This window comes from Quercus robur, chromosome 3 (assembly GCF_932294415.1).
Source record: "Quercus robur chromosome 3, dhQueRobu3.1, whole genome shotgun sequence".
In the NCBI taxonomy this organism is placed as follows: domain Eukaryota; kingdom Viridiplantae; phylum Streptophyta; class Magnoliopsida; order Fagales; family Fagaceae; genus Quercus; species Quercus robur.
The window spans coordinates 44,906,480-44,930,234 of NC_065536.1; the positions used below are offsets into that span (position 1 = coordinate 44,906,480).

The window sequence follows — 23,755 nt, forward strand, 5'->3', positions numbered from 1 at the left end:
AACCATCCGGGGCGGGGACGAAGACCCCCCGCCCCATTGCCATCCCTAAATTATTCTTGCAACCTCATATGCTAATTATTTTTAGGTCAAGTGGTACTATTTCATATTTTTAATGGAATTACCTCCTCTAACTTAAAATGTAAATATTTAAAAAAAAAAATATATATATATATATATATATTCTTACCATCCCATATAATAGATTCAGAAAAACTTCTATATTTAAAAAGCAAAAAATGTGTCAATTACGTCGTGAAAATGTTGATAAGTGGTTGAATTGTCAACTAGTCTAGCGGGAATTGTTTGGCATGAAAGCAAGGGAGAAATGAAACACGAAAAAATTCAGGGACGCCTTTCCCCCCCCCCCCCCCCCCCCCCCCAAAAATAAATAAATAAATAAATAATTCCCTTTATATATATTTGTTTCTCATCCTCTAAAATATTTAGATATTGACCTATCAGAAAATAAATAAATAAATAAAATTCATGCCCCTTTAACTACAAAAACAAAATAAATAAATAAATATGGACTAAACAAAAATTGCGCACAAAATAAGAAACACTCTTTTAGTATGTTATACTTTGTTGATGTGTTTTATAATATGAAATGTTTAAGAAATACTTATTCTGTATGTAGTATTTTGTTTTTTTTTTTTTTTTTTAGGAAAATGTAGTATTTTGTTGAATATGAAATAGGTGTTAGTTTTTATTTTCATAAAAAAAATTTGGTTTTAAGCTTTAGCCCCCCCTAAGTATGAATCCTGGTTTCGTCCCTGCAAAAAAATCTAGACTACACTCTTTTATGCCACAACTTTGATGTGATAAGTTGTGTAGGAAGAAGAAAAAATTGTGCATCTATGTTAAAGTGATAAACAACTAGTCAAAATCTGCCACAAAAGAAGGTTATGAAAAATAGTGTGGTAAGACCATTAGCATTTGGGGGGGTTCTATATTTAAACACCAAAAAACCCCTACATTCGAGTGTCTATAGCTAAAAAATTCTAGCCACAAGCTACGTTAAGGTTGTATAAGTATAAACTCACTGTAGCAGTTGCTTCTCTTTTATTATTCTTTTGTTTTTTTTCTCCTCTCTTTCTTTATCCCTATCCTCTGACTCACTGTAGCAGTTTTATCTTATTTTACTGTGTGATTTATATTATTTTATTAGGTTGTATGTAAAAATAAAAAATGAGATGTTGAGTGTATTAGAAAATAAGTTAGTAAAATAAATATAAAGTAGTTTTTTAGATTGTAAAATATGTATTTTTTTAGAAACCCAAATGTTAATGCTTTAAGGTTGTAGTCCTTGATTTAAACTTTGCACCCTTTTGTTCAACTTTCCGCTATTTGCATGGTAGCATAAAAATTGACCTGGTAGTAAAAGGATAAAAATTGACTTGGTAGTAAAGCCAAAAGTAACAAGTGTTAAGGCCAATGAGCTTTGGTCAAAATGGCATCTGTACTTCCGGGAAGCATTGGGTGGTGGATTCGAAACCACTTTGCGTGCGTGCGTGCGTGCGTATTTTTAGTTTTTACCTAAGCCAAAAACAAGTGTCAAAAACTCAATCCCATAAATCTCCATTTTCAAGGTACGGATAAAAAAATTTAGAAAATAAAAAATAAAAAGATTAGGTAAAAACTAAAAATATAAAGATAGATTAAGTGTAAGGTATCAAATGGCGCATGGATCCTTTGTGAATCCCATGAATCTCCAGTTCCAAGGTACAAGTAAAACACAGATATAAGTGTAAAGATGCGTTGGAAAGGAAGGGAAAGTCAAAAGGAGCCGTATTACATGGAACAAAGGGTTGAGTTTTTTTTTAATAATAATAATGGTGCAAGTCTGACCCTCTTTTCCCAATTAGCCATATTGTGATGCAAAAGATTGCTATCAAATTATCTATACACAACTTCAAGTTGCTGTGCCAAACTCTAAATGGAAATGGAAAAGTCAGAAAGTTCACACACACACACACACACACAAACTTCAAAGACCAACCAAGATTATTACTTAATTGGGAATTTTTATTAAAGTTTGTGGTATTGTACTAATTTTATATTACATTTTCTGAAAGGACTGAATTATCGAGGAAGTGGGTAAGTTTGGATGTTTTGTCTTATTTTGAATATCATGTCCGGAAATTGAGGTTGTTTTTGTTTTTGCTAGCTTTTCTTCTCACTGACAAATGGTGGAAGCAAAAGCGTTGTGATCCAAATATAAAGATGAACTTGACTATCCCGATGGCAAATTTCTCATACTTTGAGATCTGCATATGCCAAAGTTTTGGAGAGGAGCACTTCATGTTTCGTCATGCTTATGACAGCCAGAATCAATTTTAGAACTTCTTTCTTTAATTAGTTGTTATATTTAACTTAGTGAGGGTTGGATACACGTTTGCATTTAAAACGTTTTCTTGTTTTTTTTTTTTTTTTTTAGTACATGAACAGTAACATCACATGAATTCATTGTATAGAGACTAAATGCACTGTTCACAGGTCTCACAACATTATTTACCCATTAAAAAATTATTTTGTTACAGTGTTTTCAGTTTTCAGTTTCAGTAAAAATAAATTGTATTCAAACGGATCCTTATTATTGTAATCCAAATGGACCCTTGGCAGTTGATCTATGCCAAACCTCTGTCAGTATACTGTTTTAGATGTTCAATTTACACCAAGTTCCACCAATTCTTTCTGTATTTGGCTTGCAGAAATTGCGAATGGAAAGATGAACTGATTCCGATTTGTCATTTGTCATCTAATAAGATGAAATGTTTTGTTAGATCCATATGTATTATTAGTGTTGGCAAATCGTGTCAAATTGTTATGTATTAAAGTGTAATTGCGTTTAGGGGCTCGGCTCTAGTCTTGATACCACTCAATCAGTCAAACCTCGAAAGTGAAGTTTATGCAACCTTGACTCCATTTCAATAGGTCAAGATTACGCAAATTAGCAAAAATCAGTAACGTGAAAAGCCTAATAATGTGTTTGTTTCTAAAATTATTTGCTATATATGTATTAATTGTTTATGCTTGTGAATTGGAAATTGACATAATTGAACTGATTTATCAACTTGGTTACTCCACATAAAATTAGCAACTGGAGTCTAAAAAACTAAGATGTTCTAAGTGGAATGCCTCTTCAGGCGTTTAGGGGCTTTTGTTGCAACTCAGAACACACTATAATCCTACTGTAAAATGCACCCTCTGTTAAGTCAGAAAAGGTGCATTGATTATAAAATGAAATGATTGGATTGATTAAACAAGCAAGTCAGTGAACTTTGAGCTCACATTCAACTACTGCTAGCAATACTTGGACTAAGGAAAGGCTCCTCGTCTAACAGATATTCTTCATGCCTCTCTCCAGAGTCTAGGTCACTTTTCAAGCCAACTTTTAATCTTTTATTATCTACAATATAGTATCACCCTAAAACCTTTACATGAAAGAAAAATGACAGGTTTATAAGGACTTTAAATTTTATTAACCTGCACAAATGGACCTAGCTACAAGATTTAGAGGATTATAGCAAATAATTTTGAAAAGTGTTATATCCACAATATTTTCATAACACTTTCATAACAAATTATAGGTGGTACGTTGTAATTGGTTCTAATTTGAATCCACAATTTTATGTCCATCCATAACAGCCAATAACAACCTACTACTTAAAATTTGTTGTGTAAAATATTGTGAACATAACATTTCTCAATAATTCTAGATTGTTTAGCCTGCATAATGACCCAAAAATAGAGAATGTTAGACGTCACATATGGAATGGGTAATAATTAGTCATTTCAAATGAAATTGGAGACTCTGGCAGATTCCCCAAACACTAGATATCGACAAAAACATCTACAACAAAAATAAATTAGTTTTCATTTCTTCAAATTTAATCTAATAACAAAAATGTACAAGCCTATCCTAAGGCAAGACAGTCCGAAAATGATTACCATTGTATTCAACTACAAAGATGTATTCAACTTGTTAACCCTGTACAATGCATTTGCTAGAAGAATTCTGAAGGTGTTGAACACTAGAGGGCTTACCAAAGCAGCCAGATGATGCCATTTGACACTCATCACCAGCATCCGAAAGTGGCCTTATAGGTAGCTCCACTGATTCTTCTCTCATCCCAATTGGCTTTTCCTTTGAGAAAGTTGTCAAAAATATGTTAAGAGCATCCCGCATCCAATCATAACGGCAGAATTTGAATGCTTCCTCTATTGTGAGCTGTAGAAGGTACCAACAACAAAAGTCTTCAATTGAGGGAAAATCTCTATTAGGCAAACCATAGAGTTCATTGACATGGGATCATATTGCGTAAACCACAGAATTCAAGAATTTGTTGATATAGAATTGTTAATTTAAGAACAAATTAGTTTAGCCAAATCAATTCATTACAAAAGTGAAAATGCAGATTGAATTCCCCTTAGTTGATGCATAGAAAACTCATGTACGTCAATTTGATAAAATGGCCATGTTCTCCTCGTAAGTTGCTTCTTTAAAGACAGATCGTAAAAACAAAGCAATATCCATGGAGATATTCTATTTTGTAGATATTATGATAGTTATAATAGAACTTGAGATTGGTATCCCCATGGTAGCTATTGGACTTTCAATGTACAATTTCACACATTCTATTGAATATCATGTAATTCCATTAACCTTTATTGATTACTGACCCATTTCCTTTCATGGAGAGCCTGCTCTGGCCAAGAGTCAAGCTCTTCAGTCACCTTTAATGCAAACATAAAGCCTTTACAACCTCCTTCCAGATTGCAGCTGTTCTGTCTGCTCTTGCTTCTGAACACCCAAAATCCTAGTGGGTTTTCCTGAAAATAAGTCAGAATCGGGTTGAATTAGATGACTAATTCAAGAAACAACTATGTCCACATAAAGAACTTAACTCATTTTGATAAAATGAGACATCAAAAGGCATCTTCTTGCATGAATTCCTCAATAAACCAAAAAAAGAAAAGAAAAGAAAGAATGTACTCCTTACTAAAAAGTAAAAACATCTCAGAATGAGTCATGCAAAAAGAAATTGGAATGTTATGTTAGAAGAAAATCATATTTTTCAAGGATATAAACAAAATGGAAAGGAAAAGTTCAACAGAAATTATATCAGTGCAAGTGAAGTGTAGTTTAAAGTTTGTTAAATACGTGTTTTGAGCTGTGCTCTTTTGTTCAAACAAAGGACCACAAACCATTAATTAATTGAGCATATAAACAACAATTCCAAGATATCCAATATAAGCTTAGCAATTCCTTCTTGTTAGTTGCAAACTTGCAATTGTAAATGTAAGAGTAATAGCTGTAACGCTGTGCCAAACACAGAAAAGAAACCTACACTAAGTATTCCTTTCACTCCTGCTTCCTCCAACGCCTCGCGACATGCAGCATCACGCATATTCTCATCCTCCTCCCATCCACCCTGGTAATCAAATAAAGACATTGACATTGAGTCCAAAAATAGGACATGAAAGGAATCAAATCATGTGCTGAACAAACAAAGCAGGATTATTGATACCTTTGGAAACACAAGATCCTTCCGATTTGGTGAAGAAATCATAAGAACTAGCAATTTATTCTCTGAATTGCTATAGCAAACCTCAACATTCTGCTCAAGCCTGTAAGGAATACAGCTATTGTTTGCACCAAATAGGTGAGTATATACAAAACGTCTATGGCAAAGAAACTAAAGCATTCCAATCCACACAAGGGCAAAGCATCAGTAGCAAGGGCAATTTAACAATGGAAATAAAATAAAATAAAATTGTAAGGGGAGAGGGGAGGACAGAAGTGGTGAAACGAGAAAATTGCTGTGAATTGGGAGGATAAAGGTTTGGAAATTAGCAAACGCTCAAATGTTCAAATTCTGTACCAAATCCATTTATTTTGGGATGAATGAGTAAGTTATTATCAAAGAAACAAGATCAATATAAAATAGTTCATCATACCTGACTAGCAGCGGCAGGCCGCATACATAGAAAAACATATGCTACAGGTGCAACTCCCGAGCTGCACCTCTTTTAACTCACAAAACTGACTTTATACATGTGTATACTCTCCATCTAACATCATTAACAGTGGTGAACTTAACTATCTGATCATCTAACACCCCATTGAATGATATCACACCAATTAAACATCTTAATAGGCAGCATACAAGCCACTGGCACTTGAGACCAGATTCTGTGACATGATCCCTGCTCTCAATTTGATTTTTGCAGAGAAGACATGACGCAGATCAAGAGTAGCCCCACACAACAAGTCAATCTCGAGTAAAGAGTCTATATTTTATAGCCAACCAGAAGACAAATGAATGCATAGGCATCCCAAACCAATCTCCACCAACTCACTTCTAACACTTTTAGCACAAATCAATTCCCAGCCAGATTTGGATGAAAACATTCCAGATCAGTTTACACCGGACACTTCAGCAAATGGGGAACTGGTAGCATCATAAACAATTCTTTTACCAAATTAATTAAGGACTTAGAGCCCGTTCTGAATGCCAATCATCAAGCCAAAGAATCAGCCATGTGAACTGAGGTCTAACAAATCCATTACACCTCCTGGGGACTATGTCATGATGAACCCAAACTAGTTTATGAATTTCCAAAGTTATTTCATTATGGAACTGATCCACTCATTTTATCTAATTAGGTTCTCTGGCTTTTGGATGAAGTATATCTATTAACATAAGTTATTTTAATGCATTTTATGTTCATTAACTTGTACAAGGTATATTATAAAAATAATAATAATAACAATAAATTTTTTTTTTTAAAGATTACTGTATGCTGGAATTAGAAAGGAAATAGAAGTGACACTGGTAAACGGTTTAACACTGCGAACATAAAAAATCATTTACAGCAGAACCATAGTCCTAAAGATGATAGCATAGTAAAGCATCTCTCAAGTAGACAATTACCTAACTAAACATTACTAAAGTGGAAGAGTTGCAACTACAAGTCGTTTTTATTATAATTAATATAAAGAGATAACATAAAGTCAATGCTTAGGCCCAGCTGTGTCAACCACACCGTTTATCACGAATGATATTGGATGTGAAAGAGACATTTTTTTTATCATCCGGAAACACAGTACTATCGCTATTGCTTATGATACTTTCATCAAGGAAAAGACAATTATCCAAATGCAATATGCGTATAATATAACATTAATTTTAGAAGTACCACATGACCTGAGTCTAGCTAAACTCCTAAAGCAAAAGATGCGACACTAAACTACTACACTAACGAATTTCAGACACGACAAATGTGTCAGAAGGAAAATGTGATCATAATTGAAGAAACAAACAATACTTTCAATTCCCAGTCCCTCAAATTTTAATTTTTTTTAAAAAAATAAAAAAGCAAACTAATCCCAAGTAAATTATGTACAGCTAAGTGTAAGGTGACTTTTTGATAATTCAATGGTAGAAAGAGGAGAAATTTGAAGCCTGAATCAAACAGCCAGTCGAGTTACAAGACTCTTAAAAAAGGAAGTTATAAGGTGACTTACCCTGCAACGAGCCTAAGTTGACCCTCGTAGCGTTGTTTCTCTCTTCCTGTTCTGGCTTGCAAAGACGCCATGATAATCTGTAATAACATAGATTTAGACAAGAACCATGGAGAAAGAGACATGAATAAAAGTGAGTGGGGGCAGAGCTGACCTGGGAAACTCTGAATTCGAAAATCTAAAACCCAGTGGAAGAGAAGTAGAGTAGTGGTCAGCAAAACATGCTTGTTTTGGAGAAATTTATTCCCAAAGTAGAAAGAGAAAGAGTCAATAACGGCAACCGTCAAGTCGGCGATACTCTAAAATTTTTCGTCGGTGCCTGCTTGTGACGAAATTTCACCAATTTTAGTAATTATGATGATGATGATGATGATGTCTCTAGATACCTCATTCATGGAAATACCATGTTTGATGTTTCTCAAGAAGAGATCGGACTAGACAGTGAGGCACAGAGAAAGAGAAAATGAGAGGATATCAACGGTTCTGTAAATTCAAAACTGTGACTTTGGAGGGCTTTATCCAATTCTTTGCTTTTTTTAAAAAAAAAATTATTTTATTATTATTGTTGTCATTTTAGCGATATAATTTTGAGTTAAACTATTTCAGAATACCACGTCACACGTGAGCTCCATCTGACTTGTATATGAAAGAAACAAATATAAGACTCTAGAATAGATAATCATGTTAATTTTTTGGATAAAAAATGAGAGAGACAAACTATTGCACACGCCTTATCAACTACAATATGTTTTTTTTTTAAATGACAGAGACACAAACTATTGCACACGCCTTATCAACTACAATATGTTTTTTTTTTTTTTTTTAAATAAAAAAGAGGGTTTCAACTTATAAAAAATGATAAAGACACTAATAGATTTTTTATGTAGACAAAAATTAAATTCTAAATCTCTTATTAAGTCAGCAAAAATTTTACTAATTAACCTAGTTAAAACCCACTAATATATATGTTAAATGATGATTAAATTAATTTTTACGGGTATAAGTTATAGTCCCATGTATAAGCAATACAATTCAATGCATGCCGACAAATATGTAAATTATGTTAAAGCGTGTGAAATACTCTTTTTTGAAAACCATGAGTCCACTCTGTATTACTAGTGTCCAATGGGCATTAATTGGAAATTGGCTACAAACGCAAGTACACGACATGACCCGTGAGAGAGAAAACCATGAGTTGTACTTCCCAAAGGTTAGCCTTTAAAAACTAGAATGTGGAGCCGTGGAGGTACTAAAATGAGTTGCTACTGAACCTACTATAAGAAAATTTGGACCGAAAATCGTTATGGATCCAACTTTATTCATACTACTGAAATTCAAACTCACTAATCTTTCTCTTCACCCACCCAAAATGAAAAGGCAAACAGCTAGATTAGTTTTTCTACTATCACAACAATTTCTAAAAGACTCACAATTTGTCAAAATAACATACGCTGAATGATAGAAAAATAAGTGATATGAACCCTCCATTTTTTTTTTCAATATTCATAATGGACCACTTCGAAATTATAACAATAATTGTGATACAAAAATTGTATTCCTAACATTTCTCCTACCGAATACACATCACTTACGAGTCATACTAGATATGGATAGATGAAGAGATGGAAGAATCCAAATTTTAGCTCATCAGACCCACCAAAGGACATGTGTAGTATTAATTTCCATGTGTAGTATGAAAGAAACAATAATTAACTGACCATCTATATATATATATATATATATATAGGGTTGGGTTTAAGTTACACCTAGTGTAACTCTAATTAATGTTACACCACCCAATAACTTGTTATTGAATTAATATTTTGAAAATCCAACCGTTGAATTAAATGTTCTATATGTTCTTAATATGCATGCCAATTTTCATATCAATCGGGTGTTATTTACCATTTGATCCATAAACTCATATTTTATGCATTATTTTAAACTATAAAAACTTGAATTTTAACAATTGATTGATAACATGATTATTAATCTTTGATCACCTTGAAATTTTGCAAGCAATAAGAATATATGTAGATAATGTAATTTAATGGTAGATTTGTTAATATTCATATCCAATTAAAAAATATTGAATGGTATAACATTTTAGAGTTACACCAGGTGTAATTTGAACTTAACCCATATATATATATATATATATATATATGTAATGACTCAATTTGTAACGATCTCAAACTAGTATTGGGTTCGTACGTTAAGGGCCCAAACAATAAAATTTGTAGAGAGTGGGTTGAAAGGCTAGGCCTTGGTCACTGGACAGTGGTTAGTCATGGTTTTCATGGTGGACGCACGGAGGTAAACTATGTTTGCCCAAGAAGTCTTTCTCCTCGGCACAGCCTGGGAGGCTCTAATTCTTGGCCTTTTTTCCCAGCCCCTTTTCTAGATTGCTTACTTCTCTTTTTATACTAGCCTTTACCCTCCTTCCAACGTCCACGTGTAGGTTCAACTTTTTAGGGCTAATATTTGTCCTATCAGCCCATACCCAAAGTGGTTGGGGGTGGTTATAAAAGCTGAAAAGCATTGCTCTGTTAAGCGCAGAGTATTTAATTGCAGTAATGGCAGCCTTTCCTTTGTCCTTTGTCGCCATATTGTTCAGGGGTCCTTTCTTCATCAATGCGGAGGTGTTCATCTTTTCCTTAAACTGTTCCCATACCGTACTTGCCCTTTCTTTCAAAAGCGCTTTGGGATGCCGAGGATAGAACCGTCCTCGGCTATATCTCCAGGCCATTTGGACTTTCACTGTATGTTCTCGGCAATGTTCCTCCTCGACTCGGGCTTTGGGCCCTAACGTAAAGTGGGCTGGGGTCACAAGTTCTCTGGCCCCACAATAGCCCCTCAAAATCCTACTGTCCGGCCCCTCGGACGGAGATGAGGGTTTTGGTGACATCGAGCTTATGTCACGGCTTGCCAAGCCTCGTCCTTTATCAATGCCGATGCCTCTTCATTTGCTTGGGACATGCTCCTGGTTATGAGACATTCCCTTAGCTTTACTCACGCCGCATTCTTGCCGTTTCGGTGCACAAGGCGGATCTTTAAGAGGCGACGCAAATCCAACGATTGAAGATGGCGTTGGGAGTTAGGTGGGACTTATCTCGTTTGTAACTTTTCTTAGAGATTTGTATAGAGTAAATGCCACTAGGCTTGCTCCCCATATAAGAAGTGCAGTGGGAGGTCATTTTCTTTATTCGCAGACCCTTTAAGCCTTCCAAATCCCTAACTTTCCATTTGTGCCCATAGCCCCTGTTACCAATGTAACTGAGCCCTAGGGAGTGATACAATCAAGCCTGGGATGAAGGCAAAGAGACTACACCCTCTCCAGAAGCATTGGGTTTTCCCGAGACTCAAGATGGCTTAATCAGGGCAAGGGAGACAGAGACTCAAGACACTTCTCCCCCTTGATAAGGCGGGAAAAAAGCCTCTTCTTCCTTTAGCCAAAATCCGAAGCAGGTGTTGGTCGCATCAGATTTTTGGTGCAACAGTACTGGGGTTTCTCATCATCGGTACCATCCGCTCTCTCTCGAGCCCTGCTAATATGGCACTTGCCTGATGGGAGTCAGAGCTGGTACGGGGACTAGGCATCCCCGCTTCCTCCTTTCTTCCTTCGCTGATGCCCCCTTTTACCTCTGCTACTTCTTCTCTTCCATCACTGGGGACATCCTGGTGCTTTTACTTCTTCTTCTGCTTCTTCTTCCCTTCTATCAATGGGGCCATCTTGACATGCTTAGTCGCTACTGGAGCAGAATTTTGAAGGATTTATCGTTCCCTTGTATCTTTTTCCTTTTTACTTTTCTTTTTACTTCTGTAGTTAGCTTCTGGTATAGGCTTACTTAAGCCCCTCATTGTACGCTGTACTATTTCTTTGTCTTAATAAAAGATGATTTTATTTTATTCTACGTATTCTTTCTTTTCTGCAATAGTTATTTTGTGAATGGATGTGCTGTTTTTTTTTTTTTTTTTTTGAACGATACTTAGGGTCGAAACCCTTGCTAACAAAAAGCTATTATTTTAAACTTATTGAGACTAATAGGAACAATAATACCGACCTGAAGAAGGTTATACATATAAGACTAACCGAGATAACAGCTGAATGCTCTGTATTGCGTATGAGGTGATCAATCGAGGATGGGTAACCCAAAATGAACTATTCAAGAGGGTCGCCAAGTACTAGGGTGCTTTGCCACGTTCTTGACAACATTCATAGCCTTAACCATTTTTGGCATCTAGTTCGAGGACCGAGGTATGACTGTACCGGGTCTAAACACTCATTTGCATTAGTTTCCTTAGAGCTGGGGATCCGAGGATAGGGCGGGACTTCCATTCTGTCTAGGACTTAATCAATTTTCTAATGACTAATCTTCCCATAGGTCTGAGTCCAAGGACCATGCAATACCTTGGTTCAGTCCGAAACTTAAATTTTCTTTAAGTAGTTGGTTTCTCCATAGACTTGAATCCGAGGACCATGCAACACCTTGATTCTGTCCAAAACTTAGATTTTCTTTAAGTAGTTGATTTCCCCATAGGTTTGAGTCCGAAGACCATGCAACACCTTGATTCTGTCCAAAATTTAGATTTTCTTTAAGTAGTTAGTTTCCCCATAGATTTGAGTCCGAGAACTATGCAATACCTTAGTTTTGGCCAAAACTTAGATTTTCTTTAAGTAGTTGGTTTCCCCATAGATTTGAGTCCGAGGACCATGCAAGACCTTAGTTCTATCCAAAACTTAGATTTTTATTAAGTAGTTGGTTTTCCCATAGGTTTGAGTCCGAGGACCATGCAATACCTTGGTTCTGTCCAAAACTTAGATTTTCTTTAAGTAGTTGGTTTCCCCATAGGCTTGAGTCCGAGGACCATGCAACACCTGGTTCTGTTCAAAACTTAGATTTTCTTTAAGTAGTTGGTTTCCTCATAGGTTTGAGTCCGAGGACTATGCAAGACCTTGATTCTGTCCAAAACTTAGATTTTTTTTTAAGTTGTTGGTTTCTCATAGGTTTGTGTCCGAGGACCATGCAATACCTTGGTTCTGTCTAAAACTTAGATTTTCTTTAAGTAGTTGGTTTCCCCAAAGGCTTGAGTCTGAGGACCATGCAACACCTTGGTTCTGTCCAAAACTTAGATTTTCTTTATGTAGTTGGTTTCCCCATAAGTTTAAGTCTGAGGACCATGCAATACCTTGGTTCTATCCAAAACTTAGATTTTCTTTAAGTAGTTGGTTTCCCCATAGGTTTGAGTCCGAAGACCATACAACACCTTAGTTCTATCCAAAACTTAGATTTTCTTTATGTAGTTGGTTTCCCCATAGGCTTGAGTCCGAGGACCATGCAACACCTGGTTCTGTCCAAAACTTAGATTTTCTTTAAGTAGTTGGTTTCCCCATAGGTTTGAGTCCGAGGACCATGCAAGACCTTGGTTCTGTCCAAAACTTAGATTTTCTTTTAAGTTGTTGGTTTCTCATAGGTTTGTGTCCGAGGATCATGTAATACCTTGGTTCTGTCCAAAACTTAGATTTTCTTTAAGTAGTTGGTTTCCCCAAAGGCTTGAGTCTAAGGACCATGCAACACCTTGGTTCTGTCCAAAACTTAGATTTTCTTTATGTAGTTGGTTTCCCCATAAGTTTGAGTCTGAGGACCATGCAATACCTTGGTTCTGTCCAAAACTTAGATTTTCTTTAAGTAGTTGGTTTCCCCATAGGTTTGAGTCCGAAGACCATGCAACACCTTAGTTCTATCCAAAACTTAGATTTTCTTTATGTAGTTGGTTTCCCCATAGGCTTGAGTCCGAGGACCATACAACACCTTGGTTCTGTCCAAAACTTAGATTTTCTTTATGTAGTTGGTTTCCTCATAGGTTTGAGTCCGAGAACCATGCAATACATTGGTTCTGTCCAAAACTTAGATTTTCTTTAAGAAGTTGGTTTCCCCATAAGTTTGAATCCGAGGACCATGCAAGACCTTAGTTTTGTCCAAAACTTAGATTTTCTTTAAGTAGTTTCGTAGACTAACCCATCGGCCAAGGTGTGGGGCGTTGACTTGATGTTGGAAGCCCCTAGAATTGTCCATGCCACTGGTGCTTCGAAGCGTAGCCCCTAGTGGAATTTTATATTCGAGCAACAATAGCGTACTACTAGAGATGATGGAGGGGCTTTCTCAGTCCCTTGTTTGACAGGAGCTCAATCCTACTACCGCCTGTGCCAACGCACAAGCCTTCCTACAGACGGCACCAATTGTAAGAACTCAATTTGTAACGATCCCAAACTAGTATTGGGTTCGTACGTTAAGAGCCCAAATAATAAAATTTGTAGAGAGTGGGCTGAAAGGCTAGGCCTTGGTCACCGGACAGTGGTTAGTCATGGTTTTCATGGTGGACGCACAGAGGTAAACCATGTTTACCCAAGAAGTCTTTCTCCTCAACACGGCCTGGGAAGCTCTGGTTCTTGGCTTTTTTTCCCAGCCCCTTTTCTGGATTGCTTACTTCTCTTTTTATACTAGCCTTTACCCTCCCTCCAACGTCCACGTGTAGGTTCAGCTTTTTAGGGTTGATACTTGTCTTATCAGCTCATACCCAAAATGGTTGGGAGTGGTTGTAAAAACTAAAAAGCATTGCTCTGTTAGGCGCAGAGTATTTAATTGTAGTAATGTCAGCCTTTCCTTTGTCATTTGTCGCCATATTGTTCAGGGGTCCTTTCTCCATCAATGCAGAGGTGTTCATCTTTTCCTTAAACTGTTCACATACCATACTTGCCCTTTCTTTCATGAGCGCTTTGGGATGCCGAGAACAGAATCGTCATCGGCTATATCTCTAGGCCATTTGGACTTTCACTGTATGTTCTCGGCAATGTCTCTCCTCGGCTCGGGCCTTGGACCCTAACGTAAAGTGAGCCGGGGTCACAAGTTCTCTAACCCCACAATATATATATATATATATATATACACACATATAATCAAAACTTAGAGAAAATTCAATTAGATTTTAATTGGATTTTTAATTTTGCGCCACATATTCCATTTAATTTTTAATTTTATACTAAGTAAATTATTGAGTGTAAAAATCGAAGAGTTCAAATTCAATTAGATTCTAAGTTGGATTCCAATTGGAGTTTAATTTCCACCATCTGTCCATCTAAATTTTTAATTTTTGTGACAAATAAATTATTGGTTGCAAAAAAGAAAAAATTTAAAACCAGTTAAATTTAAAATCATATATATATATGTATGTATATATATAATTTGAACTGTATAATTATGATTATTTTTAATTGTATTTCTGCATGTACTTAAGCTACACACTAGTTGATATGGAGTCTGTTTGGATAGAACTTATTTTGCTGAAACTAAAAACTAAAAACACTGTAACAAAATAATTTTTAAATGTGTAAATAGTATCGTGGGACCCATTTTTAATGAAAAGTGGCGGCAAAGTGAAGTTTGTGGGATCGTGAATAGTATACGGATACACTGGTCACGGGATAATAGTCAAAAGTTGCGGCTACTATTCATGAACAATAGCCATAATTGCTCAAGTCCCACCGAAACGAGGCTAAAAAAAAAAAAAAAAAAAAAGGGGGTAAAACGCAAACACAATACTCAAAACTTGTATCCAAACCCCACCATGATATAAAAATTAGCTGTGGCACATCCCAGAAGTCATCAGAATTGGAAACACCACCAAAAAAATAAAAAAACAAAACAAAAAACAAACCAAAAGATGAAATTGGACCATTGGTTAATATTAGAGTCCCCAGAACTTCTCGAGATTTCATGAGTGACACTGACAACAAACTCACGGCGAAGTTTAATTGAAAAATTGTCAATTTCAATCTGACGACTCCGTATAGTACACGCCAAAAACCTTGACTACGGGTCAACGACCCCATCATTAAAGTTGATGAATAATTGAACACACTTGCACCAAGTTTGGCGGGCAAATAATTAAAATTTTGTCCAGCCACATATTTTTCCAAACACGTGAAATTCGCTTGGGCCTTCACTCATCATTGATAAATTTATTAGGATAAAAATGAAAAATTACACTCCTAAATTTTAGATGTGTTAAATTTTACACCTTAAAATTAATTTAGAGTTTATCTTCTGAAGTTTGAGTGTGTTTAGATTTTAAACTCTGATATTTCAAAATTTGAATTTTATCTCTTAAAGTTTGGGGGTGTTTGTATTTTACACTCTGAAATTCTGAATAAGATGTAAAATCTAAACATCCACAAACTTAGAAAGTAAAAACTAAATACCCTTAAAATTTTGGAGGCAAAATCTAAATTCTGAAACGTTAAAATGTAAAATCCAAACATCTCTAAACTTCAGGGGTAAAATTCAAATACTAAAATTTAGAGTATAAAATCCAAACCCTCCAAACTTTAGGGGTATAATTTGCAATTTACCTAATTTATTACTATAAACATACTATTGTAATTGAAAGTTCAACGCTCAAGAATTCATGTGAGATCCACGGTTAATACTTAATACTACAATAAAGAATGGTAGCTATACAATATAAAGGCTTAGCCAAACCAGGCATTCTAAGTCATTCCCCTTAATACAAAGGAAACCCCATTGCCAAACTTAGAAGCAACGGTAAAACTTAAGACACCATAAAATGAGTACTCTAAATTGGTATCACTTTCGTTTCAACAATGGACTTGAAACCAAGTGTCTAAAAATGGATACCCCAAGTTTTTGTATTGGCCCCAATAACATTGTTTCAAAAGAATCCTACTAATACCACCGCACATTCTTGACATGATAGTCGCTTGATAAGGGCCGAGGTTCAAGCTTCTAAGAGAAAATTTCACACAAATACACTTAAATTAGGCTATAGTAAAATCTTATTAATGGCTAATTTGGAAGAATTGCATAAGAAATTTTAATTGATTTTGCCAAGAAATCTTTGAGCTATCTCAGAGAGCAATTCTTGGTGAACAATTTTGAGAAGCAAGACATTACTTTTCTGATGAATGCAATATTTTAAATTATTTCTAAAAATTATCTAAAAAAGTAAAAAGGTAAAATATCATTTTTGTCCCGAAACTATTACAAAAGTTCGTTTTTTATGCCTACACTTTCAGAAGTTTGTTTTTCGTCTTGAAACTTTACAAAATATTTTGATCTTTGTCCTTTTATCTATGTTTGTTAGTTTGTGACCTACATGGCATAACGGAGTGATGACATGGCATCTAACTTGGACTAATTTTATTTTAAAAAAATATGAACATGTGGCCAATAATTATTGGCACATGTGGAAAACCATTTTTTAAAGGCAAAAAAATACCTCACACTCCCTGATTGACCCTCACTCCCTCATGCACTGTTAGTTAGAAAATCCTAATAGCTTGTTTGGATGAATGGAGAGTAGAGTAGAGTAGAGGGAGGGAAAGTAAGTTAAATTACCTTATTTGAATGTTTTTTAAGAGAGGAGAGGGAGTGATTTGGAAGAGTTTGGAGGGATTCTAACTACTTCTAACTCTTCATTTTTAATTCCCACAAATTAGAGAGATTTGGAGGGAAAATAGAGTATAGAAATGTTTGATCAAATGAATTACCAAATTTACCTTTACCATATTGACAAAATTACAAACTATGAAAAGGCTAATTATTCTCCTCCCCCTTACTTAATTTTGAAAACATCCAAACAAAGTGAAGAATAACAATTTCCCTTTACTCCCCTTTCCACTACTCTCCTCTTACCTAGATGCATAAAGATTTCAACAAGAGTATGGAGAAGTTTACTTCTCACTGTTTGAATGATGTGTTAAGAACCATATATCACTAAAGCCTTGAACTCATTAAGGTCATAAGGCTAAAAAATACTGATAATTAGAGCTAAGAAATTAATGAAAGCATGAGGAGGACTCTAACAATATCGATAAGCGCAAACATATGACTCCCACCCTTTCCCTTCCTCAAAACTAATACTCCCACAAGATAAACTATAAAAAATAATAACAAAATGAAATTAGAAGAAACTTACATAGGAAATGAAATGATTGAAAATGGTAACAGAAAATAGAGATAATACTTTGAAAAACATTCTCAAAAGTAATTTGAGTTTGGGGATTATGGGTCTTTTGCACTAACCCCAGCCGATTGGGGACTTTGATGTTCTAAGTCTTATTTCATCTCTTCGACCCAGGCAAAGAGAGGCTGATGTTGAATGGTTGAGGATGCTATTACATTTGAGATCGCTGGTAATGGTTGGGGTCGCCGGTGGGTATTTCATGGTTGGGCAGGTTTGGAGATTTTGGAGATTAACGCACAAGTACCGAGTTTCAAATGGGTTGTGTCAATTGAGGGGATAAGGGGTATTTTTGGGCTTTTAAAAAATAGTCTGATATGTGCCAATAATTATTTGCCACGTGTTCATATTTTTTTTTAAATAAAATTTTTTAGTTTAAGTCAAATATCACGTCATCACTCCGTCATATAGGACACAAACTTAACAGATATAAACGGAAGAATGAATATTAGAATGTTTTGTAAAGTTTAGGACCAAAAACATACTGAAAAAACGAACCTATGTAATAATTTAGAGACAAAAATGATATTATACCCAAAGAAAAAAAATACAAAAACCAAAACACCTTTTTCACCGATATACAAAATGCTTCTAGACTATTAGCAGAAAAGGCATTAAAAGTTAAAAACCGCCGAATCGCACTAGGGGCTAGGGCCTAGGGCCCATAAGTCTTCTGGTTAATAAAAACAAAACGCATGTTGACAAATTTGTTCTTGCACTGAAAAATGAAAAGAGTCGGCATTTGAACTTTTTTATGTAAGTTCTGTGTACTGTTTATAAGACTTGCAAGTAAAAAAAAGATACAAATATTAAGTTAAAATTGGGTCTCACATTTAAAAATTACAATATTTTCAATTTCAATTTTTAACAATAAATAGTATCCAAATATCCCGAGCCTAACAAAAATTTGGGCATCTCTCAAGCTCTCAGCCACAAACACCATTTCCGTACCAAAAGATGCAAACCTAAACCCACGTTAACGAAAACAAAAAGGACAGCCACGGTGACAGTGTAGACCAAATTTAACCGAAAAAAGCAAACCGAAACACACGTTTTAAAACATTCAAAAACAAAGAAGAGCTCAGCAACAGTGGCCCAGATTTGAATTTCCCCACCCAGTTCACACTATAGTGGCGTGATACAGCCTGCAATACATGCCTTTTTATGAAACAAAAAAAATTCCGCCAACCCAATAAGGCAGTGTCAACTACTGCAAAGCATTTCTTATTACCTTAATCCAATTCTTTGCTTAAAATTTTTTAAAAAAGGAAAAGGTAATGCAATATATTAAAATGAATCTTGAACATCACCAGACAATACAGTCAAAATGAAGTCTAGACCACAAACACAAGTCTTCAAATGAATCCAATTATTTCATCCATCACACTTAAGTACCAAACACGTCAACCGCACTCCTAGACGATCAGGCCGGCACAGCTCTGATCAGATTAAGACAAGCAAAAATCCCAGCAAACAAGTAATAGACATGAGAACAAAATTTTTAGCAAAAGAAAAATCCTCCACCTGTAAACATCAAACACTTGTATGTTCTTATCACACAAGTACCTTCAAAACAATGGTCCCTATTGTCACACACTCCACTTATGAGACAATCCCATACAACTCATCCACATGAGAGTTCCTTTAAATTGTTAATCCACAAAAAGAGATCCTCAGCCCATAAGTTCTCTTACAAGTTTTAATTATCCTATCCTTAGTTATAACAACCATAGGGCCCATCATCATGCACTAACATCTCACACAAATATGAGCAATTTTTAAATCCGTTTTAAGTGACACAAACTCTAAAAAGTCTCACTGCAAAGAAGCCTTGAAGGAGTAGCATAGCAACCAGGGACCAAAGAAGCTAAGAAAGCATCCAACTCAACTACAGTAAAGAAACTTCAAAACCATTTGAAAAGAACCATTTGACATTGAGATGCAGACTTGATACAGGCCAGAAGAGCAAGGTCTTCGGATTCGGTGAAAAGGACTTTTAAACCCTAACAATTTGCAAAACTGAATTTGCAAACATACATACTGGATTATGCCTCACTAGGTTTAAGCCAAAGAAAATTAATCCTACATATATTTTGAAAATCAGTGCACAATGAGAAATGCAGGCTTCAACATCAATAAGTTGAAATGAGAAAACAATATCAAGCAACAAATAGTAAATCTTTTTTTTCCCTCATACTTGAGTTTCGTTCTTCGTAGATCCCACAACTCCTTACAGTAGCCTAGTCATCAATAAACAATAATATGAATAGGAAATGAAGTTTACAATTAATAAAGCTGCTGCTGATTTGCCTTCAATCCAATTAATAAAAGAAGCCCTTGATGAATTTAAGGAAACATCAGGACTAGCCATAAATCCCATCAAAGAGTCAAGTTTATTGTGCTGCTGTGTCCTTCAAGTTTGAGAGTCAGATCTTGGCCTCCAATTCAAGGAAGGTTAATCTTTCCTTTGAAAGATCTTGGCATGCCTCCCATTCCAGATAAGCTTAATTTGAAGGACTGTCAGCCTCTCATTGATAAAATGGTGGCAAAGATCAGTTCCTAGACTTTTAGGAAGTTGTCTTTCCCTAGCTGACTACTCCAAAGTCCAAACTATCTTGTATGTTCCAAAATTTGGGGTCCAATATTCTTATTTTCCCTAAGACAGTGATTAAAACCATTAAATAATGTTTTAATCATTTTTCCTGAAAAGGTCTAGGAAACGAGAGTCACGTGGGAGAAGGCATGCTTGCCAAAAATAGAAAGTGGGCTTGGTCTCAAGAGGGAATCCGACTGGGGTGGGGCTGCAGTTTTAAAGCACATCTGGAATCTCTTCACACGGTCAACTTCATTGTGGGTAGTCAGGGTGAAGCAGTAGTTTAACATTCCAGAGCTTCTGGTTTAACCTGCACAAGGCAGGCTTTTATTGGGAGGATGGCTATGAAAAATAAGCTGTCCACAAGAGAAGGGATAATGAAATGAGGTTCTAGAGGAAAGCATTCATGTGTGTTTTCCAGAAATTGTATTGAAACAATTAGGCTTTGCCTAATATCAAATTCTTATGCTAAGTGGGATGATCTACTGGATTGGCGATCTTCTCACTTAAAAGGGAAAGCATTGACAGCTACCATCATCAAACTAGCTTGGTGGGCAACCGTGTACCATCTTTGTCTAAAGAGGAATGCAATCATTCATGCTGACAAGATTAGAGCAGAGGAGCAGATAGTCAAATCTTTTAGGAAGGATATTAAACCTAGAGTTGAAGGTAAAGGTTCCTACTGATTCAATCTTTAATCTTATTATTATGCTGTAATTGGGGCACATACAAGTCTGCTATGCACATGAATGTCCAAAGATGGTTGAAAGTTTTGGTAGCCTAACATTTAGTCCCAGGTTGTAAGAAATGCAAACTGAAGTAGCATTGTTCATGTGCTGCTTCCATGACAGATAGCAAATGGAGTTAAATGATACCCATAAGGTGTTGTTAATCTGGAGGAGTTGACGTTGGCAGATCCTGCAGTCTATGCTAATCCTTGTCTTTGCTCTAGCTTGACCATATATGCCTTGGTATTGTATTGGTAGTCTAATAGTCTTGTTATGTAAGCTAGAAATCTTTGTTAGAATGTCCTTTGAAGGACTATTGGAATGGCTGTGAGCTTTTGCTGTGTAATGTGTTCATCAATAAAACATTTGAATTACCAAACAAAAAGCAATGAATGAAATCATGATCCAAGGAGTTCACATATCTATGACCCTACAAAATTTAAGGTAAGATTCAGGTTCACCACACTAAGATTACCACCTCCTATCTCGTCTTTTTAACAAGTAGACCACTTTCAATACAAAAAGTATTTAGGGAACTAGGGCTCCAACAAATTCCCAGTCTGTTTAGATTAGTAAGTTGTCATAAAAAAAATAGGGAAGAGAGTCTAGACGCCAAAGTTGTAATAAATAAATGTACTAATAAATAGATTAGTAATGTTCTAAAACTTTCAAATGGAACAAGCATGCGTACGACTCCAAACAGAATGATCAAACGTAAATTTTCTGATCTAAGTCCTTGAAAAAATGAAAGACAACAGCCAAACATCTTTTGCTAGAATGCTAACCAAAGAAAAAACAAACAAAAATTCATGCCACTCAAATCCGAAAAAGAATTAATGCTCAGATATCGATCATCCTAAAACCCAGCATTCAAGTGTCAATATCAACTCCTACAAGCAGAATTCATATCCAACCTCATCAACAACTCTACTTAGATGTCAACTGTGTTCTTGTGAAACTTTATTGCTACTACAAGATGCATTAAACTAATAACCTAGAGCTATTAAAATTGAGCAGCCAGAAAATTTAAAATTACACAAAACATTCCTATCTCACAGATTGAGACTGTCAAGAACACATAAGCAACACAATATGAAGACAAACAATAAAGATGACAATAAAGTGAAGATATAATTAAATGTCAAACAGAACCCAAATCAATTTCACCAAACATGATAAGGATAACAACACTAATATAGTAATAGATGTTCAAAACTTCTTTCCTAACAAAATTACATATTCTTAAAGAAAACCCAACACCGAATCAAAAACCGGGCATGCCCCATTTCCTCCTCAAACGAACTCTTCTAGCAATTAGCAATAGCAACAAGGAATGACCTTGATCAAGATCAATCAATCCCCCTTCCTTCTGAAAGAGCAACCCTCGGTTAGCCTAGCACGCCCACCAGTCGGCTGGCACAGTACTGTCTGGCAATTCCCACACACCACCACAGTTTGGGAGTGACTGAACACCGTTGTTCTGCGTAAATTTATTCACTTCTCTCAAAACTTAATTCAATACTAACACCCAGTTTTTCATTTTACACAAAACATTAAAATTACCATGAATCAACAACACTAATAATATGATTAACCATGTAATCCGATTAATCAAAATAACAAGCACAGTTTCAAGACAAAGAATTAAGAACTTACATGTTAAAGCATCCCTGGCACTTCACATCCTGCACAGATTTAAACCATAATTTAATACAGATCAATTTATTAATATCAGAAAATGAAAATTAAAAAGAAAAGAAAAGAAAAGAAAAAGATAAGATAATTACCATGAAAAAAGAATTGGGAGATTGCACAAGACGCTTGAGCTTGTGCTTCCTCTTCTCAAGCTCAGCAGGAGGGTTGAGCAAATCGATGTCGTTTTGAAGAACCTGACCAAACCCAAGTTACAAGGAAAGGAAACCGTTAAAACCTTAAAAACTCCGAAACGAGTCAGATCGGAAAATAGATATTGGGGGCTCTAAGTTTTACCATGTTGAATGGAGAGATGAGAATGCTTAGGAAGCGAAAACCCTAGAAACCTCTGCGGAGAGCGCGAATGTCAGAAGAACGAAATGAGACTGGTAAATAAGGTTAAAATGATTATAAAGGGTACGCTGAAAGATGTGGACCGTTCGATTGTGATGCAATCAGATCTCAGCCATTCATTTCATCTTTCTCCAAGTGTCTAGGGCAACACTAATTTTAGGGGTATAATCGTCTATTAATAGTATTTCGATTATTCTTCTTTTGACCCCTTATAAATAGTTATTTCTGAATTTCATCCTACAAGCACTTTGTTTTGCCAAACAAAGTGGGAGGGAAATAGAGAAGAGGAAAAAAAAAAAAAAAAGGTAAAATGATAGGAGAGAGGAAAAGAAATAAAAAAAGAAAAGAGAGTATTTTATTGTTGTCTGATTAATAGGCATCTTAAGGCATTCGATAATAAAACATTTGATGTAATTTATTGCAATCATAATGTGAGAAATCGTGTCTGGCCCAACCTTTCAAATGGTTTGACATAACTTACACGAGTGAGTGGAGTCGTATTGGTGCCTATCAAGAATGAAAGTTCTACTAATTTTATCTTTCTTTAAATTAAGGGTTTTACATAGAGTCGTCATTTATTTAGTTGGAAAAATAAGAAAAATTCAAAGTTAAAAGTTAAATCTCGTATTGATGAGTTTAAATTGAAATTATGCATCTTTTGAAAAATAACTAAAAAATTACATTGCTTTGGTCCTAGATACAATTTAATAAAATTACATGGCTTTGATTCTTAGTTATAATCTAGAAATTGAAAATTACAAGAAAAAACATAATCTATTAACCTTTGATCCAAGTTCGAAGGCTAAGTTATAAATGTGA

At 35.4% G+C, this 23,755-nt stretch overlaps 2 protein-coding genes across 4 annotated transcripts; both read right to left on the reverse strand.

The window, feature by feature from the left end:
* Positions 1–3,854: 3,854 nt before the first annotated feature.
* Positions 3,855–8,043, reverse strand: LOC126718043 (nudix hydrolase 13, mitochondrial-like). 3 transcript variants are annotated; one of them, XM_050420070.1, is made up of 6 exons: positions 7,683–8,043; positions 7,532–7,608; positions 5,532–5,631; positions 5,352–5,435; positions 4,684–4,833; positions 3,855–4,231 (listed from the first exon to the last, which is right to left on the reverse strand). In XM_050420070.1, the coding sequence occupies exons 2-6, from the start codon at positions 7,600–7,602 to the stop codon at positions 3,986–3,988; spliced, it is 651 nt and encodes a 216-aa protein (XP_050276027.1). In that variant the 5' UTR covers positions 7,603–7,608; positions 7,683–8,043; the 3' UTR covers positions 3,855–3,985. The 3 variants fall into 3 exon arrangements, with proteins under 3 accessions (XP_050276027.1, XP_050276026.1, XP_050276028.1); XM_050420069.1 differs by having other exon boundaries at positions 5,532–5,646; positions 7,683–8,042; XM_050420071.1 differs by lacking the exons at positions 7,532–7,608; positions 7,683–8,043 and adding an exon at positions 5,962–7,516 and having other exon boundaries at positions 5,532–5,646.
* A 13,959-nt stretch (positions 8,044–22,002) lies between these two features.
* LOC126718045 (40S ribosomal protein S27-2) lies at positions 22,003–23,034 on the reverse strand. Its single transcript, XM_050420072.1, has 4 exons — positions 22,880–23,034; positions 22,678–22,779; positions 22,547–22,575; positions 22,003–22,370 (listed from the first exon to the last, which is right to left on the reverse strand). Exons 1-4 carry the CDS (start codon positions 22,880–22,882, stop codon positions 22,244–22,246), a joined length of 261 nt encoding a protein of 86 aa, XP_050276029.1. The 5' UTR covers positions 22,883–23,034; the 3' UTR covers positions 22,003–22,243.
* Positions 23,035–23,755: the final 721 nt, after the last annotated feature.

What these genes read in the sequence shown, in the direction of transcription:
- LOC126718045 (XM_050420072.1), bottom strand. An exon ending in CTCCCAATTCTTTTTTCATG is followed by an intron (nt 22,576 to 22,677) that starts GTAATTATCTTA and finishes AAATCTGTGCAG; the next exon opens with GATGTGAAGTGCCAGGGATG. An exon ending in TGCCAGGGATGCTTTAACAT is followed by an intron (nt 22,371 to 22,546) that starts GTAAGTTCTTAA and finishes AAATTTACGCAG; the next exon opens with AACAACGGTGTTCAGTCACT.
- LOC126718043 (XM_050420069.1), bottom strand. Translation starts at nt 7,602, where the DNA reads ATGGCGTCTTTGCAAGCCAGAACAGGAAGAGAGAAACAACGCTACGAG. An exon ending in CAACTTAGGCTCGTTGCAGG is followed by an intron (nt 5,647 to 7,531) that starts GTAAGTCACCTT and finishes TGCAAACAATAG; the next exon opens with CTGTATTCCTTACAGGCTTG. An exon ending in AGGATCTTGTGTTTCCAAAG is followed by an intron (nt 5,436 to 5,531) that starts GTATCAATAATC and finishes TTTGATTACCAG; the next exon opens with GGTGGATGGGAGGAGGATGA.